The following is a 24,186-nucleotide window of genomic DNA, read 5'->3' as shown; positions in this document are numbered from 1 at the left end:
TGTAGGAAGAATTTATTCTTGATCTTGGGACAGTCATAGATTCTTAAGTCACAAAAGGCATTCACTACTATAAAGAAAAATATTGATATATTGGACTGCATTAAAAAAACTTATGTTTAGCAAGAGTCATTAAAAAAGTAAAAACTCAGAAAGTAGGAAAAAAAAAAAAGCCACCGAATGGGAGAAGATATTAGCAATGCATATCACCAATGTAAAAAATTCCTATAAATAAGAAAAAGACGGACAACCTAAGAGAAAAATGGGCAAAATGCAAAATAATATAAGAGAATCTCCAAGTGGCCAATACACATGAAAAATGAGGTGTTCAACCTCATTAGCGTTCAGAGAAATGAAAATGAAAACCCAATGAAATACTGCTATACACCTACCAGTATGGCTAAAATTTAAAAGACTGTGGGGAAAGGTCAGCATAATGATGTGGAACACTTAGAACTCTCATGCATTGCTGGTGAGAAAATAAATTGTTACAACTTCCTTGGAAAACTGTTTGATGTTGGCAACTACAGGTGAATATCAACATATTTTATGGCCCAGAAACTCACTTCTGGGGCTACATTTGACAGAAATGCTTTCATATGGGCACCCAAAGATGTAAGCAACATTCATGGCAGTGCCATTCATGATAGATAACACTGTGTTGGAAACCACCTGATTGTCATCTGTACAGATAAATTAATAGTGGTAGGTTTTATTTATGTCAATGAAAATGAATCAAACTACTGCTATAATACGACAGCATGGATGAGACTTGAAAACAATGTTGAGCAAAAGAAGACACAAAAAATACATACATTATTATTATATAAGGTTCAAAACAGGTGAAACTGATTTATGGCTTCAGAAGTCAGGATGATGGTTACTTTTGAGGGCATAGTGACTGAGAAAGGCCCAAGCAGGCTTCTGAGGTGCTGGTAATGTTCTGTTTCTTGATCTTGGGAGGCAGTTGCATGAGTTTGTTCAATTTGTAACAGTTCATCATGTATGAACTTTGGTAATTCAGTTATACATCAAGTATGTATCAATATTTATTTTTTTAAAAGTTTAACAGTTTCCAGCTTACATAATATTTTTGGCTATCTCTTAGGGTATGCATGACTAATGATATTGCAGCTTGTGTTTTCTTTTGATTGTTGGTACTAAGGGTGATATGTGGGGTTCTAAATGATCACTTTAAGAAATCTTTTTTCTTTATCCCACTGATGTATTTTCTTTTTCTGGAAGTGGTTCCAGTTGTAGCCTGGCTGCTGGTCTTGAATCTCTGGGGCTTACAGATATCCGAACACTGGTTCGATTGATGTGCTTGGCCGCAGCAGGGAGAGCTGGCCTCTCCACCAGCCCTTCAGCCATGGCAAGCACCTCAGAACGCTCACGAGGTGGGCACAGCAAGGCCAACAAGCCTATCTCTTGCCTGGCCTATCTGAGCACAGCAGTGGGGTGTCTGGCATCAAACACTCCTAGCGCTGCAAAACTCCTGGTGCAGTTGTGTACACAGGTAAGCCAGTTTTCAGTGCTTTTCTTGTTTCATTGCTTATTTCCAACCAATTCTTAAAAGAGCCTTTTGAGATGAAATCTTTTTTTTGGTCTAAAATTATATATAAATATTAAACCTGTTTGTTCCAATTGCTTCTTCAGAACTTGATTTCTGCTGCAACAGGTGTAAATCTAACCACAGTCGATGATCCAATTCAGCGAAAGTTTCTACCAAGCTTTCTTCGAGGAATTGCCGAAGAGAATAAGCTTGTAACCTCCCCAAACTTTGTTGTAACTCAGGCCCTTGTGGCATTATTGGCAGACAAAGGGGCCAAACTGAGACCTAACTATGATAAGTCAGAAGTTGAAAAGAAAGGTAAGTTTCATACCACTTAATTTGTAGTCTTCTGATCAGTTTATGCAGTCTTCTAATCAGTTTGATTCAAGTTTTCAAAAATGTGTTTTGGCATTGTTATATGTGAGAAATTAATTAACATGTATACTTCTTAAGATTAAATCATAAAAGAAGTGCTTGGATAATTTTTTATTGTGCATGGAAATAAATATTAAGAAAATGTATCAAATTAGTCTTGGTTTGAATCACCATAGATAATAATTGTTGTAGGTTTCTTTGATAAAATTTAGATGAAGGTCCTGCTATTTTCCTTTGTCTTAAGATATAACATTTTGAGGGGCCTGCTTAATCACTATTATCTATGCTTCTCATTGTCAGGACAATTTGGCCAAGAGTGATGGGCCTTTGGATCTATTAATCCAGCCACTTGACTGACTATTAAGATTCCTTTTGAGCAGCAAAAGACAAATTCTTATTCTTTAGGGCATGCTGCCTCTGCTTTGGCCTTAAAATTATTTCTGCTGCATTCTCAGTCTGTGTGTCCTTAGAATAAAGACTATTGATTGATGTATATAAATTTATATTTGCTTTGAATCAGATTTATTATAGAATTTGATGTGAGATAAGTGCTTTATACCTTTTATGCATATGTTACTGAAATGATTGCTTGCAAAAGTACAAATTATTAAAAGATATGGGTTAACCCTTTTTTGTTTTTTCACCACCACCAGCTCTCACCTGGTTGTCATTTCATTGTTTTGTTTAAGCAGGTTTAACTGCTCAATTGTATGTCCATCCTTCCTATGATCCTTCTGCTGTAGGCCCTCTGGAGCTGGCTAATGCCCTGGCAGCTTGCTGCCTTTCCTCCAGGCTGTCTTCACAGCATAGGCAATGGGCTGCTCAACAGCTCGTTCGCACTCTTGCTGCGCATGACCGCGACAACCAAACTACTCCACAAACACTTGCTGATATGGGAGGAGATCTCAGAAAATGCTCCTTTATCAAGTTGGAGGCTCATCAGAATAGAGTAAGTATTTTAGCTCCAGGTGTATTGATCATCTTATGTAAGGTGAAATAGTTTCTGCCTTCTAAAAGATCAAAGTTAGGTGTATCTCTGTCTCTCTCTGTCTCTCTCTCTGTCTCTGTCTCTGTCTGTCTGTCTCTCTCTCTCTCTCTCTCTCTCTCTTTCTCTCTCTCTCACACACACACACACACAGTATCAATATTTATCTGGTAGTTACCAACTCTCCTTTCTCTGTATGTTGGGTTGACGTAATAGTATACAAATGGGAAAATCATTTGAGGGAAGAGAAGAAAACCAAAGGAATAGATAGACTCACAAAAGTTGAAGGCTTATACATGCAAGAGGAAAAGAAATTGACTTCACTGTTTTAATCTAACCCACTGGGCCCTTGGGCAGTGACAAGTAAATGAAGACTGGCTCCTATTATTTAACTGATTTTAAAATCACTTCTTAATCTTTGTTATTTTTATAAAACAAATATGTTGAAGTATTTATACTTTATTGGATTAAATAAACATGTTTTTGAATTAAATAAACATGTTTAATGAAGATTCCAAGAGTCTCAGAAAATGCAAATGAGTTTGGGTATAGTACTTTATACTTCAAATAAGTGTGTGTGTATATATATATATATATATATAAGCTAATTAGAAAAGAATGAGACCCTGCATACTGCATTATAACAGGATATTTTTCTTTTACAATTTCATGTAGATTTTTTTTTAATTTGACAGAACTTTTTCAAATGACAGAATCACTTGAATGAAAGCTTACTCCAGTATTGCTGAACTTTTTCAACTTTTCTAGGTAATGACTTGTGTTTGGTGCAATAAAAAAGGACTCTTGGCTACAAGTGGCAATGATGGCACCATCCGGGTGTGGAATGTTACCAAGAAGCAATATTCACTGCAACAAACCTGTGTGTTCAACCGACTGTGAGTGCTAATGTCACTTCTCTTGTGTAACATTTAAAAATAAGAGAATTCTAAACATGCTTCATCTTGTTTGTGTTAATGTAATCAAATCGTCACTAAATTTTTTTAGTTTTTCTTTTAGAATAGGCTTACTGTATCCTCAATGTGTGTTTTTTAATTTCCAGAATAGAAATTCAGCAAATAAAAATTTTAACTATCAATATCTGGACTTACCCAGAATTAAATCAGGATCTACTATCTAGCAAATAAATGTTCAGTTCAGTAAAACAGGCTAATTTTCTATCATTCTTTAAGGATTACTTTGAAATGAGAGTAATTTTTCTTCTGTAGCATTTTTTATAGCTAACTATAGATATTCATTTTTGAGAACTTACCTAGAGATTAGGTAAACAAGAATCAATATATTCTGAATAATAACCATATGTTCAACCCATATAGAATTAGAATGTCTGTTATTGACAAATTATGTACTATATTAAATGGTGAATGGTCTAAGTATCAGTCTTTTATAATTCTATATTTTCACATTATAACAAATAGTAGCTAATATGTGATTGTCAAATACTGCTAGCCAAGCTTTTGAAATGTAAGAATCTGCTATTGTGTACTGAGGTCTACATGAAACCCTTACTTTAAGGTTTAGGATTTAGTTATGGATGATGAGGATTAGAATTCCATCCATGTTTATTATATTCTAGGGAAGGGGATACTGAAGAAAGCCTGGGGTCACCTAGCGATCCAAGTTTCTCACCTGTTTCCTGGAGTATCAGTGGCAAATATCTAGCTGGGGCTTTGGAAAAGATGGTGAATATCTGGCAAGTTAATGGTAAGAGTCATCTAAAGACTAGTAAACTACTGAAGGTCCTTTTTAAGCCTTTTTCTTAGCCTTTTGAATTCAAACAATAGCTTCCCTTCACCTTGAAACTCAATTTATTCATCAACTGTGAAAATCTATGCATAATATGTTTAAATTAAAGAGAAAGTGCTTATGTCCCTCTTCTCCTTTCTAGGAGTTTGAACTAACCTGGTAGTTATAAACTAAAAATTCTTTTCATGTACCACTAAGTGTTCAGAGTAGGATTTGAGGAGAAGTAGCAGTCACTGAATTTTCAGCTATGTATTTTTTTCAATCACTTGAAATATTTTCATCAATTTTGTCTGTTTCACAGGTACAAATTTGTTAGTTTTTAATAATACCTCTCTGGAAAGTAAAAATTATTATTATAATCTTGGGCTTATCAGCATTTTTATTTGTTTATGCATATTTGAGGAATGGCTATTCTATTTCACATATTTAAAGGAATAGCTTTAACTGTAGGAAAATTTCTTATGTTAATTTGGTTCCAGTAATTATTAGGAGAGGAATTAAGTGTTTTTGACATTCGAACACTGAGTATTTTACTTTACTCTTTTACAAAGCTGCCATTTTTTTCTCATTAATAGTTACTGAAAAGCCTATTAATTTATATAGTATATAAATGAAAGATGCTGTCTTGCATTCACATTCATTAGTAGGCTATTATGAAATTGGAGATTGCTTTGAATATATATTAGAATTAAGTAGTATTTATTTTTGTTCTTGCTATTATTTTTAAGAATTAAATAACAACTAGTTAACATTTGTTTTCCTTCTTTAGGAGGAAAAGGTTTAGTAGATATTCAGCCTCATTGGGTATCTTCTTTGGCTTGGCCAGAAGAGGCTCCAACTACAGCCTGGTCAGGAGAGTCTCCAGAGTTATTGCTGGTGGGACGGATGGATGGATCTCTAGGACTGATTGAAGTTGTTGATGCATCCACCATGTACCGTCGAGAATTGGAGCATTGCTACCGAAAGGATGGTAAATGACTGGACTTGGGCCTAGTTATGAAAGTGTTCTCCCCAAATAGACTTAGATTTTGGGCACTTGCTTTTAAAAATGCTGAGTAAATATTACTTTTGGCTTTGTTTTCTAAATTGTCTAGTTTGTTTCATTTTAGTTAGTTACTAAGTTGAAAGATATTTCTCTCCCAACCCCTACCGTTTGTCTCTGCCAGAAGATATCTAATAGCGATATAGTAGTCATTCATCCATTGTAAAATTGAGAGAATGTAGGAAAGAGGAGGAGGAGAGATCCTAGTCTGACAAGAGATAGTATGAGGCCTGTTTTCATTAATTGTCTCACTTTGTTCTCTTTGGATGTGTTGACATCTTACTAGATAGTTTTTGTTAGTTGTTTTAGGGGAGTAGCATATTTCAGAATTGATAGCCCTAGCTTAAATTATATTGTTAACATAATAGAACAGTTTGAGTTTTTTTTTTTTAAATAGGTAATACATTCATAGGGTTCAGTCATTTTTTAAGTTTAAATAGGTATACAGTAAAAAGTTTTTTTCCATCTACTCAGTTCCCATGTTCCCATTCTACTCCCAAAGATACTGTTTTTACTCTTTTTTGCTGTCCTGTGTTATATATACTTAAAGAAGCAAATATGAATATAGATTGTTAGAATAGAATATGAAAACTTACTGAGTAGGTAATTCTCTTTCTATGACTTGGGTTATTTCACTTCTCAGTTTCATGGTAGACCTACTGAAAGAAAAGAACCTGGTACAATTACTTAAAATCAGCAAGAGAATTCAAATTTTGTCTTTCTTTTTCAATAACCACCTGAAAAGAATGAAAGATTAAAAATGTGAGTTAGCCTTGTCACTTATAAATAACACTTTTAAAGTGGGTTGCATGAAATCTCTGCTGTGCTGTAAGCCTACATTTGGTCTACATTCATTACGGAGTTATTTGAAAACTTACTTGCAGTGGTTGCAGTAGCATATGTTTGTTGCAAAACTTCTGTTTTTTAAGTTAGACAATGATAAGTCTCTCTTTTTTTTAAATTTTCTTTTGTTCTTATGTTAGTGTCTGTAACTTGCATTGCTTGGTTCAGTGAAGACAGACCATTTGCAGTGGGATACTTTGATGGAAAATTGTTGTTGGGAACAAAGGAACCACTTGAGAAAGGAGGCATTGTTCTTATTGACGCACATAAGGTAAAGCATCTTTACCAGATGGTTATTTTTTCTTATTTCTTACTATAGTATTCCTTGATACTAGTTTCTTTAAAAAAATTTTTATATCAGTCATTTATGATTTAATATTCTATTGTTATACAAAGTCTGTGGACTATGTATGTGTATATACATGGAAAAATCTATGTAAGAAAGCCATCAAGCCAAGAAAGAAGTAAAACCAAAACAATGAAGTAGAAACATCCTTGGAACATCTCCTGTCAACCTAACTCCCACTAATGCAAGAGATTTCATCTGTGAAGAATGATTCCTTAACATTAAACAAAGGTTGCTATTTCAAATGCTTACAGGGTCAGGTAGGCAACTGCCATTAATGCATGAAGCCAGGAGTTGGAAGTTGAGAAGGAGGGTAAAAAAAAAATCAGGAGAACTTAATGATAACAACCATATAAACACACAAAAAAATACCCCAGATTCTCATAAGTATTTGCTAAGTTAGTACGAAGGGTGTGTGTTTTTTTAAGGTTTTTCTTTTTCCTATTTTAAGGTCAATAAAAATAACTCTTAACATGCCGATGAGGGATAACATATTCCTTTTAAATCAGAATTTCATTATTTATTCAACTAACATATATTGATCTTTGACTGCCACAAATACATATATTGCAGACTATATTAAAGGGTGAGTTGGTCTAGTGATTGGGAATGATTTGAACAAAATGTTGATTTCCAAATAATTGAGTAATAGAAGTATAGGTTATAAGTATTAAGTTTAAAGTATTTGTGCAGGAAGCATTACTATGATTTATTTTCTTCCTCTGCCATTTTAAGGATACTCTTGTTAGTATGAAATGGGACCCAACAGGTCATATTCTTATGACATGTGCCAAAGAAGAAAATGTGAAACTCTGGGGACCTATTTCAGGATGCTGGCGCTGTTTACATTCACTCTGCCATCCATCTATTGTCAATGGAATTGCTTGGTGCAGCCTCCCAGGGAAAGGATCCAAGCTGCATTTACTGATGGCTACGTACGTATGTTCTAAATTTGTGTGTGTGTCTTAATTTTTATATTAGTATAGACTGTTACTTGCATTAAATGTAGTAGTCGTATTAAACAGTTGTCTTATTAAACAGTTGATTGCCAGTTACTAGTCTTAAAGTGTGTTAATACTGTAAGATCACCTTAGAGAAATAAAGAGCAATTTTCCTATGTGAAACTTAGTGTGTAATCTCCTTATCTGGATATGATGTTAGAATATCAGTCTTAGGTATATTTCTTATAAAAGATTATAGCATACCTACTACAAATACATTTTTAAAATAATGTTGTGGTCTTCTTACCAGGTCTTGATTGTTATTTGAAAATATTTTTACTTCTGCATATTGACATTTTGTTTTTATGTGATTATTTTTTTAAGTGGCTGTCAGAGTGGCTTAGTGTGTGTTTGGCGTATTCCACAAGATACTGTGCAAACCAGTGTAGCTAGTTCAGAAGGATGGTGGGACCAGGAATCAAATTGCCAGGTAAATCTTCTGGTGTTTTTGAAGACGTTATCTGAAATCATTAATGCTATATGTTTTTAAAGTAATCCTCCCTTGATTGCTGAGATACTATATCCCAAAGGGCAAGTTCCAATAGGGAAACATGGATAATTGTCATGCTTTGTTAGCTTAATTTTTTTATAAGTCAGAGACACCATAATTGTTTATTAAGGTGAGATAGTCAATAAATATTGAGTGGCAATTATTTATGGTAATGGATATCATCATCACTACAGATAGACAAGTCCTAGGTTAAATCTTTGGTAGAGTGAAATAGGAACACCACAGGAGCATACTTAATCCAGAGTATCTCCTACTGATACCAGAATTCCACCTACGAAGAGCAATTCCTTTACCTTAAACAGAGTCCACAAATTCAGGTAAATGCTTCTATAAGACCATCTAAGCAAGTAATAAATTCCTGAAGCTGGGAGTTGAAGCACGTAGAGAGGGTTTAAAAAAAAAAAAAACGAACACAGAAAACAGAAGTGCACATGTTTCCTATAATGGGCACAGTTGCCACAAAGCTAATTGTCACCCTCAAGAATTGAGAGCCTATTGCTACTAAATTGTCTATTTTTTTCAAGAGAAGCCCCAAATTCAGTGTTTTAAGTAAAATCTCCTAATACTAAACATTAATACCCAACTTAAAATTTTTTACAGCACTGGATGGGCAATCAGATTGCATCCCTGAGCTACTAGTTTGCAACCTCTGTTACTCTTTCTTTTGTTCATAACACAAATATCCTCGGAAGAAATAACACTTTATGTCATCTTTGGGTAAATGAGGGAGCTTAAGGGGTAAGGAGAGATGGTAGGTAGTTCACTAATAGGAGGAAAATATTGCAGAGGCGGAGATGGAAGCACTAAAGATAAATCTAGTTTGTTCTTTATCCTAGAGGGTATTTGTTATTTAGGGTAGTGAGTCCTTAACCTATCTCACTTCTGAAGCCTGCAGAGCAAACATGAAATTAGACATCTCATGACAGAACCATCCGCAACAAAAAAAAAGACTTTTTTTGTGTGTAGAGCCAGCATGTACAATTCACAAATGAGAGGATCTAAAAATGAAAATGACATAAAGCTAAATTTATGAAAGTAAAACACACTTTAAGAAGTTACAGTTTTCTTATCTTTGAGGGAAAGTTGGAACTTAGAAATGTAGTCATTTCTGCCAATTTGAAGAATAAGAAACTAGCTTAGAAGTGTATCAAAAAAGATGACACTCTCCTTTAACAAAGGAGAGCCAGGTTAATATTTTATTTTCTCGGTCAGGCTTATCTTTCTGAGAGTTGGCCTTCCCTCTTCCCCAATGTTATATTGAAATATAAAATTTTATAGAATGAATTGTAAATCTTGAATATGTAAATTGTTTTAATTTCAATATATGTTAAAAATAAAATGAATTGCAGGATGGATATAGGCCACCAGCTGGAGCCAAGTGTGTTTATCAATTGCGAGGGCACATCACCCCTGTCCGGACTGTTGCCTTTAGTTCTGATGGTTTGGCCCTGGTGTCTGGTGGACTAGGTGGGCTCATGAACATCTGGTCTTTAAGGGTAAGAGTATTGATGTTATATTTATCTTAAGAAGTGTTTTTACATTAACTTACATATGATAAAAACCCAATGAATTCTAGAAACATTTTGTGTAATATCTTGAATACTGGAGAAACTCCTTTCAGAATCCTCCTCCCTTTTTGATTTTTGATGATAAGTATTTTTCTTACTGATGATAAGTATTTTAAAAGTCATCTAGGCCAGTAGGTAGTAGGTATATAATTGGACATTATCAGATTTAGCTGAAGCCTAGATTTTAGAATATGTTTTTTTGAACATGAAGTATAAATTTAAAATGTAAATAATAACTAAAGTTAAGTAATGCATATTGATAAATACATCTCATTTTAGGATGGCTCTGTCTTACAAACTGTTGTGATAGGCTCTGGAGCTATTCAGACTACAGTATGGATTCCAGATGTTGGGGTTGCTGCCTGTTCAAATAGATCAAAGGTAATTTGCAATTATATCAAATCGTAGGGTATAAACCTATAAAGTTTCTTAGAAAACATAGTCCAAGCAACCCACTTTACAGAGAAGAAAACTGATATTCAGAGGGATTATTACTTGCCCAAAATAATGCAACTATTTAGCGGCAGTAGGAAAACTAAAACCCAGGTCTCCTGATTTATTATCTAGTACTCTTTCTATTATACACTGGACCTTGGTGAAATGCTTAACTACTGAATGACTTCATTTCCATTAGAAGTTATAAAGTGGATTTTGATATTTTGCCGTGATTTTTGTGATAGCACACACACACAAAAACTGCCTCAAAAGAACTTTCCCTGAAAGGGACTACCTTAAATATACAAAATATATTTTGGCTTCCAAATTGAATATTCTAGTAAAAAATACTAGCCCCCTGTTATGAAATAATTCTATGATATGACATTATCATCTACACTGTTGCTTTTTATACCCTAAATGAATAGAGCCAATGTACTGCTCTGGTTCATGTTTTGTGTGATTAAATGATATTAAAATATCACTTAACCTGCATGAATAGTCCTGCTAGAAGTAAAATATAGACTCAGACCCAAGGCAGTAGTGACTTATGTGGACTAAATCCATAGAGCCACAGATAGAATAGTGCTGCGTCTTTTGCAGGTATGTCGCTCATCAGGCTGAGTGCTACTTCCTGCAGTATCCCTGTGGTCATGCCAGACTTTTAAAATATACTAGATACCTTGTCCTACAAGTCCTATGTAATAGCAAATAATTACTGTTGTCTCTTAGAACAATCAGCTAATCCAAGGTAGTTCACAAATTTTATGGTTATTTCTTATTCATTTGTTTTTACTTAGACAAAATTTAGGATATTTTGAAGTTCATTGGCATGGAAAGTACAGCATAAAAGAGACTCATGGACATGGACAGTAGACTAGTGGTTACCAGAGGGTAGAGGGGAAGTGGGGAGGCAGATGGGGTAAAAGGAGTCAAATATGTGGTGACAGAAAGAAATCTAACTATGGGTGGTGAACACACAATGCAATGTGTATATATTCCTTACTGTAGAATTATACACCTGAAACTTACTGGATTTTGTTAACTAATGTCATCTTAAAAAAAAAAAGTACAACATAAATATGTAAAAAAGTGAACTTTAATACAATTACTGGAAAGAATTTCTTAGCTATGGATGGTCATAGAATTTTCTCTTTTTATCTTTTATTTAAACAAATCATGTGACATATTTTATTTTCTATCAGGATGTTTTGGTTGTGAATTGTACAGCAGAATGGACTGCTGCCAATCATGTTTTAGCAACCTGTAGGACAGCACTGAAACAACAAGGTATTCTGGGATTAAACATGGCTCCCTGCATGAGAGCATTTCTGGAGCGGCTACCCATGATGCTTCAGGAGCAGTATGCCTATGAAAAGGTGATTGATTTCACTCACCCCTACAGATCTATAAATGCCTAGTGTCTTGGAATTTGAATTACAGCTTTGAATTTATCCCTTAAGAACATGAGGTCTGAGGAAGATATGTGAGGCTCTTTGGGCAGAATCAAATGAAGACAAGTCATGTTTTAAACAGATGCTCAGTAATCCTAAGTCTACTCCAACTTTATTTTAGTGAGAATAAAGTTTAGAAATACCCTGAAATTTGTATAGTGTTTATATCCTTCTTTTTCAGATTATTTATTTACACCAAAACTTCTTAAAATACCTGTACCTCAGAGTATCATTTCATTTTTTTGTGTGATTGTGCCATCCCAAAGTTGGGAGGTGGGAGTGGATATGGGTGTCAGAGCAAACTTCTTCTCCACTTATCAGGTGAATCCTTGTTAAAAGTTGTGTGAAAGAGCTAGGGTTGAACTGAGTCATTTAATACTAGAATGAGAAATCATAGAATTTCATCCTGCATAGCCTGTCTTCCAAACCTTACTAGTCACAATATAGAGCTTTTGGGTTTGGTTTGGGTTTTTTTCTTTTTCTTTTTCTTTCTTTTTCCTTCCTTCCTTCCTTCCTTCCTTCCTTCCTTCCTTCCTTCCTTCCTTCCTTCCATCCATCCATCCATCCATCCATCCATCCAGCTACATTAACATAATCAGTTGTTACCACATCCAGTTAATTTCGCTGACATATTTACCCTGGGTTTCTTTTCTGAATCACTTAGTCCCTCTCTCACAGAGGTGCTCTGCTACAGCTAGAGAGCACCATGAAAGGATTTTCCTTTGATGGCTACCAGGCTTCTCTTGGTAAAGGAGAGGGGAGGTCTCCATTGGTTCAGTTATTACCTGTCTGTTTTATTTATTTATTTTTTAATTCAAGAAAAACTGATGAAAATATACTTAATATAATGTGATATCATAGATTTGATTTTGGAGCAGAAAAGGAGTATTAGTGAGAAAACCAAATAAAATTACTTTGTTCAGTCAGTGTGCATTTTAATTTCTTACTTTTGATAAATGCACCACGATTACGTAAGATGTTAACATTAGAGGAAATTGGGTGACGGATTTACAGGAATTCCCTGTACTATCTCTGCAGCTCTCTGTATATCTAAAATTGTTTCAAAGTAAAAAGCTTAAAAAATGATTAACTTTAAAAATAAAATTACAGGCTATCAGATTGCAGTAGGTTAATTTAGAATATTTGGCATAGGCTCTTCAACATAATGTCCTTGGCATTTTCTCTTAGCCTCATGTGGTTTGTGGTGACCAGCTTGTTCACAGCCCCTATATGCAGTGTCTGGCTTCCCTTGCTGTGGGGCTTCATCTGGATCAGCTATTGTGTAACCCTCCAGTGCCACCACACCACCAGAACTGCCTCCCTGACCCTGCATCCTGGAATCCAAACGAGTGGGCCTGGTTAGAATGTTTCTCAACCACCATAAAAGCTGCTGAAGCCCTGACCAATGGAGCACAGTTTCCAGAATCTTTTACTGTTCCTGATCTAGAGCCAGTTCCAGAGGATGAACTTGTATTCCTAATGGTAAGTGTAATATGAACTGCTGTTCTTTGTAGCTGAGATTATATCATGGGTATTTAGCATGTAGCAGTCCCTCAGTAAGTATTTGCCAGCTTAAATAGCTAGAAGCATACCCTCAAATAAACTTAAAATATTTTTCTTTCAGATAGTCACTTTTGATTTAATGGTAGGCCTTTCTGGCAACTGGGATTGATTCTATGAGAACTATGGAGCTCTTGTAAAATGCCTGCTTTCAATGACGTAGTCCCATATTTCCCCCTCTTATTTATTTATTTTTTGTTCAGAAGGGCCCTGTTAATCACCTTATTTGTATATTTTTAGCATATTTTCTTGGCCATCTTGTAAGATTTATCCCATGTATAGATTACAAATTATTTGGCACTTCAATCATGTTTTTAATCAATAAGAATATAGATCATTCTGATTATATCTGAGTACCTAGCCTTATAAACTGTGATGTAGATAGTGCAGGCCAGCACTTAATCTAACAATCCTTTACTTAGTGAAGGTTTATATATATAAACATTTGAGTATATAAATATAGATAAAATATAAAACAGACATGAAGTGATCTAAATGTAGAATGTTTTAATTAGTAAGTATTCTTCTGAGCCCATTTGCCCCAAATCTGTCATTTTGTAGATGCGAAAACTGAGGCCCAAAAAGATTAAGTGACCTGCTCAAAGCTGTACAGCAAGTTCACAGGGCTGTAACTCCTGGACATGACCTTGTTCCTATGGGTGTTCAGAAAACATAAATGGCTAGCTTTAAATCACCAAGGTGAAAGTAACAGTTAATAGTGAAAATGTAAAATGAAAGGAAATAGTAACAATGCATAAAATTAAGTTTGGCATGATTATAAGACTGTTCTTGATTTCTTATACTATTACCAAGTTCTTTTTTGGAAAGAAGACTTAGTTGTTAGAAGACTTAGTTGTTAGTTAAGAACACGTAAATCTTAATTAAGCAGGAGCGATCCTGATGTTTGCCCTGTCTTGCAGGATAACAGTAAATGGATTAATGGCATGGATGAACAAATTATGTCTTGGGCAACTTCTAGACCTGAGGTCAGTAAAGATGAAGATAACTATATGATTGTTTTCAGTATACCTTCTGATTTTAAATGTTTGTGCATTTGTGTCCTAGTGTCTCTCATAGGGAGTGGCACACTTGGTACCCAGTTCATGCTTGTTTGAATGAATGGATGACTCTAATTTTGAGATGATTGTGGTTTTCTAGGACTGGCACCTGGGAGGTAAATGTGATGTCTACTTGTGGGGTGCTGGCAGGCATGGACAGCTGGCAGAAGCTGGAAGAAATGTAATGGTACCTGCAGCAGCTCCCTCTTTCTCACAGGCCCAACAGGTAACTAACAGGGTAAAGAAATGGAGAAGAAACTTGGGAACTGACAATTCTGATTCCCTTGCTGTCAGTAACTTACTGTGAGATAAAGTTTGTCCATTTCATAGTCTATTGTAAGGAATCACTAAAGAAAGTCATGCTATTACAGCTTTCAAATAAAAGCTTTCTAAGATTTTTAGGAGACTGAAGTTTTGGTAATAAGTTTCTAAATTTTTCTTGCTTTCACATGTAATGAATTAACATCTTGATGCATTAGGCCTGCCCAGTACATATTTATAGAAATTAAGATACTACTAATTATTGGTTCTCTCTTAGGGCTATAGACTTACTGGGATCTTTAACTAAATTTCATTGACAGCTCTCCTCTCTTTTAATAATTGTGTACTATATTTCCAAACCCATCCTGAGGCCACTGCTTTCTCTTTCATTCTTCTCTACCTTAGTAAGTCCCAGAATTCACTATTCTTAGGCATGTATATCCCTTCTAGTTTCTGCCTTTTGCTGACCTCAAGCTCAGTCTTTAATATTTTCCCATCACTTTTTCCTCTTTTTTTCTTTTATCTGTTTTGTTGTTATGTTATTATTTAAACTTCACAATTGGCTGAAATCCCTATAGATAACATGGTTCAAACTGTCTTAAATAGATGAGCCTCATATATCTCTTAGTTAAGTAAGCAGTTTTATAATAATCAAGGGCTTATAGGAACACTATAGCTATATCATCCCTTCCCTGTAGTAAAAGGATAGTATAATTGATGATGGTATCTTAGGTATACATGAAATTATTTTAAATGTTTACATGTTAAAGCTGTATAATAAAGGATAATATATTTAGTTGTGTGTTTTTATACTAGGTCATATGTGGTCAGAATTGTACCTTTGTCATCCAGGCCAATGGCACAGTGTTGGCTTGTGGGGAAGGAAGTTATGGCAGATTAGGACAAGGAAATTCAGATGACCTTCATGTGCTGACAGTTATTTCAGCCTTACAAGGTAAAATTATCCTCTATTAAAAGCTGATCAGAAACTATGGCCTGTTTGCTTATGCTAGAACTCATCTCACACCTTTGCTAGAGAGTCATGTAGGGGTTTCACTTATATTTAGATTCTCATTTAGGCATGTACAGCTTTAATTTCCATGTTTTAAGCTATATTATTTTGCAAGCTATATATCATAGTGGTAGAGTTCAGTGGTATAAATAACTGTTTAAGACCCACTGAAGACTATATAAACACATTTTTTTTAATTGGAAAACTAATTATGTAACTAATAAAAAAGTAGCAATTGTGCATGTGGTTCATTAAAATTAAAAACAGTTTTTATTAATGTGTACTAAAGATTTTTAAAGGGCATCTCTGCATCTCTGTCAGAATTCTTTGTGACTAGGAATAAGATTACTTCTGGAGAAACCACTGCAGGAGCCCCACTTGTTCCTTAAGTTAACTTCTACTGACTCTGAAGCTTACAAAAAGAGCAAAGGGGTTTTTAAGGAAAAGCACACAAATAACAAAGAATTCAGAACCAGTTTCTGAGTAGTTCTAAGATCTCTTCCTTGAGGTCTAAGCGTGAAGAGCATAGCAGTGAGGGTGAGAGGGCTGGGTTCCTAACTGGTTCTACAACATCCTTGCACAAGTTACCAGAACTCTTTGTGACTCAGTTTCCCCAATTGTAAAAGCATTGATGATAATATCTACCTCATAGGTTCTATGTGAAATCAGAAAATGAGGTAATCCTTGCATAGCATTTATAGGAGTAGCTAATACATAGTCCTCAGTGATTATACCTGCTCCTATTACCCAACTCTTCCTTATCATATCACTGTTTTATGAGACTGCTCCCAACTTGCTAGGCTATTGCTGCAAATCTGATTTAAAATTAAGAAATTGTTTTCATTTCTGCAGTATTATTTTGGTATTTTTCGATTCTGAGAGTATTCTAGAGGAACTACAAGTAGAAGGGGGTTTTAAAACATCCAATGACTCCTAATGGGTTTCTCCTCTGTTCCAGGCTTTGTGGTGACACAGCTGGTGACTTCCTGTGGTTCTGATGGGCACTCAATGGCCCTGACTGAAAGTGGTGAGGTCTTTAGCTGGGGAGATGGTGATTATGGCAAACTTGGCCATGGGAACAGTGACAGGCAGCGGCGACCCAGACAGATTGAAGCCTTACAAGGAGAAGAAGTGGTGCAGGTCAGGCAGAACATGGATGAGTTTGCCTTTAAATGTAAACATACTAGTTGTCAAATCAAATTTAGGTAATGGGAAATAATAGTAAAAATTATTACATAATCATTATCAGAGATCCACTGTTTTGGGTTGTTCAGACTCATTTTTGAGCTTATTAGAGTTTAAATGGGGTTCGGTATTAGAATGGGGTCCTTTTTTCATGAGCCAGCAAGCTGCTTGGCCCAGGCTAGGGTTCTGCAGGTCCTTGGAGGAATCAGTATGGGGTTTGGCTCATGCCACACAGTTCTTAATACATTGAAAAAGGGAAAACTTTGCTTTCAAACTGTCATTATTGTTAAAAAGGCTGAGTTCACATACATTTTCCGGAGAATCTGTTAGTGATCTAAAATAATACTATAAATTGCAGCATCTTATAGAGTTTACAAAATTTCCCCATTCAATATCTCATGGAGTCTGAGTCATCTGTATACAGTTTATAAGTACCAACAATTCTTCCAAGATGTACTGTTCAGCTTGGTCTTCCTGAGTGTGACGAGGTAGCTCAGACTTAGAGGAGCAGGAGGGCCACTTGGGCAGATAGAACATACTGGTCTTGAAGATCCTGATTTGTCAGTTTATTCCTATATTAATAACCCAAAATGACTTATTTATTTCTTAATATCCTCTCTTAAATATTTTTCTCCTTGGTTCTGTCTGTAGATGTCTTGTGGCTTTAAGCACTCAGCTGTGGTAACCTCTGATGGCAAACTGTTTACCTTTGGGAATGGTGACTACGGTCGTCTGGGTCTTGGAAACACCTCTAACAAAAAACTTCCCGAGAGAGTGACCGCACTGGAGGGATATCAGATTGGACAGGCACGGAATAAGTCAATGATGTGTTCTATCTGGTCATAGTTTCTTATTTCCTCTGTGTGCACTTAGACACTCTCCTTTCAGGAAGAAAAGAATCACCAGTCATTTTTAACCTCATGTACATTTTGCTCGGCCTAATTGATAGTTTCTCATGGTTTTTTCCCTATGAAAATTCACATTTTAACTCATTTGTTATTTAAGTTTGTTTGTCTTATTTGATTCTATATTAATTCAGGATGTGAATATTTTAAAACCTACAGAGTACTAATGCAACTTGATTATAGAACCTTTAAAGAATACATACTTTTTTGACTTTAGTAGCCTGGAAGCAGACAGCTGAATTGCAGCATCACTCATAGCTACTGCTCTTAAGCAGTAGTTGTCCTTGTCCTGTACCTATCGAGACTATCTCTTAGCAAGGAAATAAGATATTTTTATCTTTTTCTATATCATCCCTTAGACTTCTCTGGTATGAATAAGTATTTTTGAGTCATATGTGCTTTCCCCTATTTTCTATGCTCTCTGCTTCTGAATTAGCCATAGGTAATGTAGGATTTCACTTTGAAGAAAGAAGTTATGTTTTTTATTTGTGGACATTGGAATTATTTCTTATTGGCACATTTTGGTTAAAAAATGTAGAAGGCCTTGAAACCAATAAAAGTCTTTGTAAAAATAGCCAGGTTTTTCATTGAAGTAGGTAAAAAGGTCTGTGAAACAAGGGTATGTGTTTTAGATATTATGGTTTGCCTTACTGAACACTCTGTTATCTCTCCAGGTGGCTTGTGGCTTAAACCACACTTTGGCGGTGTCAGCAGATGGCTCCATGGTGTGGGCTTTTGGTGATGGGGACTATGGAAAACTAGGCTTAGGAAATTCCACTGCAAAATCTTCACCTCAGGTCAGTATTGTCTTTAATCTAGGATTTCAGACAGCATAGTTTTTGTCTATGTCAGTACTACTTTTTAGTTGGAGATAATTACATTTAACATTTTTGGTAATCCATAATGATGTTCAGAAGCTTCTGTTGCTTATTCTTATATGTTCAGCATTCTAGATTTTGATTTTAAATAAGCCATTAATAGCTAAACTGGATATAAAATTTCTGCAAGGATAAGTATCTGTCTCTACATTGGCTGAGCACTGCAGGACTATCTTCTGTGTAAAGAAGAAATAGTTAACATATCTCCAGGGTGTCAAATGATGCCCAGCCTTTTGTAACCCTCTGCTTATTGCTGCCATTTCAGCATATTATTACCACTGAATTATACAGGTATGCACCTCCTTTTTAAAAAAATAGAAAGGAAATCTGAGTGCATAAAAAATTAAGTTAGAAGCTATTATTCACGTTATAGAAGGTTTCTTGGCTCTGCAGAAGACTTCTTATACAATTTTTTTTATGTATGTTTTCTAACATATTTAACAAGCAGCATGATTTACAAATATTCAATTTATAGTCAACTCCATATTCACCATCATATATAGTCTGTAACATGTTGAAAGTTAGACTGGTGAATATTCAGCTAAATTTACAAAGCCAGGAAGCCTCTCTGAAAAACAGATAAATCAGTTACTATAACTTAAAAAACAGTTACTATAACTTTTGAAAGCAGAAAAAGACTAACTTGGAGCAACCCCTTTTTACATGATCTTCAGTGGTCTTTAAAAGGCCACAGGACTCTCTGCTTTCTGTTGCCCAGAAGAATGCTTCCACTTCATGTGACTTCCTAGGGATTTTAGTCAGATGCTCCTGCACAGAACATGGACAAGTTCCCCCAAATTCAGGTAGTTTGCAGAGCAGCATGGGAAAATATTATTTAGGAATATGAATTTGGGTGGAAAGAGGTCAGTAACTATTAGTATTTTTATTGGAAGATAATCTTTGAGTTTACACATCTCATTAGGCAAATTCAAGAGGTTTTGCTTTTCTTTTTTGAAGTGTGCCTTACACTTTTATTTTACAGAAAGTTGATGTCCTTTGTGGAATTGGAATAAAAAAGGTTGCTTGTGGAACTCAGTTTTCTGTTGCATTGACCAAAGATGGTCATGTCTATACCTTTGGCCAAGGTAAGGCATTTTCTAAGCATTACATTGCTTGCTTTGTGTACACATGTATTATAGAAGCATTTGCCTTCCAGTTTTATAGAAAGTGCTCTAAATTTGAGTCATTTTTTGTTCTGGGTGATGAGTGGGCACTATGAACTTCATTCAGTTCAGAGGAACTTTTCTGTTCCTCTCTGTGACCTTTGTCAGAAAGATACTCTCCACCCCAATGATGGCCCCCCATGCCAGAGCCTTCACTCTTGCTAGAAGAGTTCCTACTGAGGTCCTTCCCCCCGTCCTTTCTGTTGCCTCCATCGTACTATCACAGACATAGTCTTGACCACCAGAGCACCTTTGGATCTTGCCTTACTCTCTAGTCCTTTCAGGAACTGGGGTTCAGGTCTTAGGAATTTATAGGCATTCAGGGTTCAAATCTTGAGTAGATTCCTAATCCAGATATCCACAGTGGAATTCCCTGGCAACATACTCACCTTCTTAAGTGTAACTTTTTGGCAAGTTGATAGTGACTGAGGGGTATGTGAGGCAGATGAGACGAAGAGGAAGAAGTAAACCCTGATTGAAGTTTCTAGTTTAGGAAGAACATTGGTGCCATTGACTGCGGACAGGAAGCTGATTTGAGTCATACTGAATTTGGGCGAGAGAGAGAGAGAGTGTGTGTGTGTGTGTGTGTATGTGTGTGTGTGTGTGTTTCATATGGAGATGTCCAACAAGTTATTGGGGATTTAGATCCAGAATTTCAGAGAGATTACAGAGATATAGGTTTGCATAATGTGTAATGATGGTAATTAAAGCCATGTTAATAGGCTTTAAGAAACCCAAGGAGAGGTAGAACTCTAGGGAATGTGAGAACAGAAAGAGGACTCAGAAGAGTTGGCTTGAAAGGAGTGGAGAGAGAGAGAGGTAGCCAGTGAACTAGGAGGGGAAGGAGGAGCTAGAGGTTTATCAGAAGGTTTCGTGGGGCTCTGTGGGCTGGAGCCTGGGAAAAAAGGCTATTGAAATAGGCAGTTAGGAGCTACTCATGGCTTTTTAGAGTACAGTTTCAGTACAGTGGCGAAAGTAGAAGATAGGCTGTAGCAGGTGGCCAAGCCAGTCAGTCTTAGAAGACATGGGGAAACTGGGGCTGGCCTGCACTTTTTAGAGGTTTGGCAGCAAAGGGAAAGGAGGAAGTTGGCTGGAAGTTTGAGGTCAACATAGGTAGAATGACATCTTTTCTTAGAATGTAAGAACTTCAGGGCTTTTGTGAACTATGTACCAGTCCTCTCAAATATGAGGGTACTGGAGGTGCCTCTTGCTTTGAAATAAACTACTAATTTTAGATTTAATTTTATTTATTTTTATAAATAAGGAGCCTGTGACATTTTACAAAGAAATAGTTTCAAACTTTTTGTTCACTCAGAATCCAGTATACTTTACCAGAATAGCAGCTTTTGCTCAGTGAGTTATATATGTCATTGCTGTTCCACCATAAAAGTCAGTGACTCATTAGGAAACATGAAAGGACTATGCTGTGCCATCCATCAATTTCCCCTGCTATTTTCAGATCGTTTGATAGGCCTGCCAGAAGGGCGTGCTCGCAATCACAATCGACCACAACAGATCCCTGTCCTGGCTGGAGTGGTCATCGAAGATGTGGCAGTTGGAGCTGAACACACACTTGCTTTGGCATCAACTGGAGATGTATATGCTTGGGGAAGCAATTCAGAAGGACAGGTGAATATTTATCTTGCTTGCTGCTCTCATATTCTAGAAATCTGACAACAGTTCTCATTTGGGAAAGGAATAAGCTAGGAAACTCATGATATCACAGTGTCTCAAGCACATCATTTTGCCATGGGACTGATTGTTTTATGTGTCCGGTTGTGCATATCTCTCTTGATTGTGGCCACATAGGTATTATACCATGAGTTTTAAAAAAAAAAAAATCACAGGAAAGTGATTAAGGAAATTAACTGAGTGTAAGTACGTGTCTGTAAACATCGATAGGTGCCTAACACATAGTAAATACTTTATAACTAACACTTATGCCTAACACTTATAAATACTTTATAAGTATTTGCTACTCTTATCACCATTATCAGTAATATATGAGATTAGGTCTCAGGAGCATTTGTTGACCTGGAGAATGGAAAGAATAAAACAACAATACTTTTATATTTTATAATGTGACAGTATACAAAGTATATTTGTGTTTATGCAAGAAGTCCTGTCACTCCCATTACAAAGAGGAATAAGAGGTTGAGAAAAGATTCAAGGTTGATGTGTTTAGCCTACCCTGTATATGGAAGAGGGAGGGACTTTGGTGAGAGATATCTGAGATGCTTGCTACTACGGCGGCTTTCAGCCCCACGTCCTCTTCCTCTATAAATCTTCTCTGGGTCTGGCTGCCCCAGAGCAGGTACTCAGGGCCCCTCAAGTTTCAGGTTCAGTATTATTCATTGAAGCCTCATTTTGGCCCTGTTGTCTCCTCACCACTATCTTAACAGATGAGGAAACTGCTCATCATTAGGGTTCTACATTGTCTTAATGAGAGGAGAATTGATGAGGAGGGTACCTTTGGGAGGTCCCCGACAGGGCCTTGACATGATCCTCCCTACTGATGTTGAGGTGCTTAGCTGCTGAAACACTGGATGTCCCAGTCAGATGCTAAGAACAGAGATCTAGGGAAGAGAATCTGTTTCTGTGTATGTTTTTGTAATTGCTTATTTATTGTTACACAGGCAATCCATGTTGAAAATCAAGAAATTACCATGTTTTAAGTTAAAAGTTCTATAGATCATTCTGTTATTTTTTTTTTAACTTTCTCAGAGTTAATTTCCTCTCCAGAAGTGGAATCCAAGGATGTGTTCAGTCTAAGACTAATCTGCTAGATTTGCAGAGGCCTTGTTGTAGCTCAGTTTTTAGGAGACAGTCTGAGCTGTGAGGACCATTCTGATAGAGAAAATCAGAATTAATTTCATTATTTCAATGCTGTGGCTTGGTACAGATATTAACTTCTTTATATCTGCTACCATCTAAGACAAATTTCATCATCTTGACTTCCTCTCTTCCTCTTTCTAATTCAATCTGTGTGTATTTGTGATTTATCCTCAGCTTGGCCTAGGCCACACCAATCACGTTCGAGAACCGACCCTGGTGACAGTTTTGCAAGGGAAAAACGTTCGGCAGATCTCAGCTGGCCGCTGCCACAGTGCTGCCTGGACAGCACCGCCTGTACCGCCAAGAGCACCAGGTGAGGGATGAAATATCCATGCTCCTGCAGCTTCTCTTTCAGCAGTACCCAGCTGCACTGTCTGCTTGCCAGTTTTATACAGCATCCAGACATCATTCTGAAACCATCAAAGCTTCCCCCACACAACCAAAGCACTCTTTGTGCTATCAGCACTGTAAATACTTTCACAGCAGGCAATTCTCCTGCAGAATTCATTATGAAGCAGTTCCTCTCAGTACCCCCAAAAGAAGAAAACCACTTAGGCAAGCAAAAATTTATAATTTTAGAGCATCAACGAAGTATGTTTTTATATAAAAGAAGTAGTTTTCTAAGGTCTGCTGTTAGTAATAAAGATTAAAAGCCCTGAGACTATTTGTCAAATTCTTCACCACAGTTAGCCAGTTGAAACATGATGTTGTCTATGCATTGGCACAGCAAAAAACGTTGCCATTTTATTCCAGCATGTAGCAGTACTGATGGGATGTTTCTACCTCTTTGTTGTTGGATTTGCTTTAAATTTATTATGAAATTCTTATAGATCTACAAAGTACATTAAGAAAAATTCATATTCATATACTTAACATCCAGCCTTGTACTCCCCCAATTAGATCCATCTTCCCTTCCCCAAACTGTAATAATTACCTTAAGTGTGGCATTTATCATCCTTATGCATATCTTCGTATTTGGGCTGTTTCTTTCCCAGGTCCTCAAGTCCTTTCTTTCTACATCCTCTGTTGTCTAAGGCACTAGGATTTCCCTGAAGCAATCTGTGCCCCAGAGCTCAGCATTTTCTTCCCTTTGTACTGATCTCTCTACTTCTTAGTCATAGGTCCTTGGAAAAGACTCCTCTTAGAGGTTTTTTTCTTAGATACCCTAAGAGAGCAAGGTGGCACTGCAAGTAGATTCCAAATAAGCAGGAGATGGTTTCTGGTTAACAGAATCCAGAAAGAGTACTGCTGCCCATGCACTGACAATTTCAGAGTTTCAGGGGCCTCTGCAGCTTCCGGAGGAATTTCGCTCCCACTTCAGGACAGAGGCTACACAGTGTTATGGTTAAAGGTTCATACTCGAAGCACTTGCCTAGGTTGAATCCTGGCTCCTCCACTTATGAGCTGAGTGAACTTGAGACTCAATTTTCTTGTCTATAAGGGTAATAACAGCACC

The 24,186-nt window shown here is 36.3% G+C and overlaps 1 protein-coding gene across 17 annotated transcripts in view; it reads left to right on the top strand.

Annotated features, from left to right (window-relative positions):
• Nucleotides 1-24,186, top strand: part of HERC1 (HECT and RLD domain containing E3 ubiquitin protein ligase family member 1) — a 163,097-nt gene that overhangs the window by 127,647 nt on the left and 11,264 nt on the right. For 13 of the 17 annotated variants that reach the window (XM_036218062.1, XM_036218063.1, XM_036218060.1 and 10 more), the window contains 22 exons: nucleotides 1,243-1,513; nucleotides 1,654-1,867; nucleotides 2,617-2,873; nucleotides 3,678-3,805; nucleotides 4,504-4,631; nucleotides 5,443-5,643; nucleotides 6,699-6,829; nucleotides 7,640-7,839; nucleotides 8,230-8,335; nucleotides 9,766-9,912; nucleotides 10,264-10,365; nucleotides 11,625-11,798; nucleotides 13,062-13,355; nucleotides 14,354-14,419; nucleotides 14,592-14,717; nucleotides 15,569-15,707; nucleotides 16,723-16,904; nucleotides 17,601-17,756; nucleotides 18,529-18,651; nucleotides 19,715-19,817; nucleotides 21,355-21,524; nucleotides 22,905-23,043. In XM_036218062.1, the coding sequence (XP_036073955.1) occupies nucleotides 1,243-1,513; nucleotides 1,654-1,867; nucleotides 2,617-2,873; nucleotides 3,678-3,805; nucleotides 4,504-4,631; nucleotides 5,443-5,643; nucleotides 6,699-6,829; nucleotides 7,640-7,839; nucleotides 8,230-8,335; nucleotides 9,766-9,912; nucleotides 10,264-10,365; nucleotides 11,625-11,798; nucleotides 13,062-13,355; nucleotides 14,354-14,419; nucleotides 14,592-14,717; nucleotides 15,569-15,707; nucleotides 16,723-16,904; nucleotides 17,601-17,756; nucleotides 18,529-18,651; nucleotides 19,715-19,817; nucleotides 21,355-21,524; nucleotides 22,905-23,043 (3,557 nt within the window). The remainder of the gene's footprint in view (nucleotides 1-1,242; nucleotides 1,514-1,653; nucleotides 1,868-2,616; nucleotides 2,874-3,677; nucleotides 3,806-4,503; nucleotides 4,632-5,442; nucleotides 5,644-6,698; nucleotides 6,830-7,639; nucleotides 7,840-8,229; nucleotides 8,336-9,765; nucleotides 9,913-10,263; nucleotides 10,366-11,624; nucleotides 11,799-13,061; nucleotides 13,356-14,353; nucleotides 14,420-14,591; nucleotides 14,718-15,568; nucleotides 15,708-16,722; nucleotides 16,905-17,600; nucleotides 17,757-18,528; nucleotides 18,652-19,714; nucleotides 19,818-21,354; nucleotides 21,525-22,904; nucleotides 23,044-24,186) is intronic. The other 4 variants (XM_036218075.1, XM_036218074.1, XM_016141102.2 and 1 more) reach the window with 1 other exon arrangement.

This window comes from Rousettus aegyptiacus, unplaced genomic scaffold (assembly GCF_014176215.1).
Source record: "Rousettus aegyptiacus isolate mRouAeg1 unplaced genomic scaffold, mRouAeg1.p scaffold_m13_p_3, whole genome shotgun sequence".
NCBI classification, from domain to species: Eukaryota; Metazoa; Chordata; class Mammalia; order Chiroptera; family Pteropodidae; genus Rousettus; species Rousettus aegyptiacus.
The sequence above is the reverse complement of the archived record's forward strand: the minus strand, read 5'-3'. Positions and strand labels throughout refer to the sequence as shown.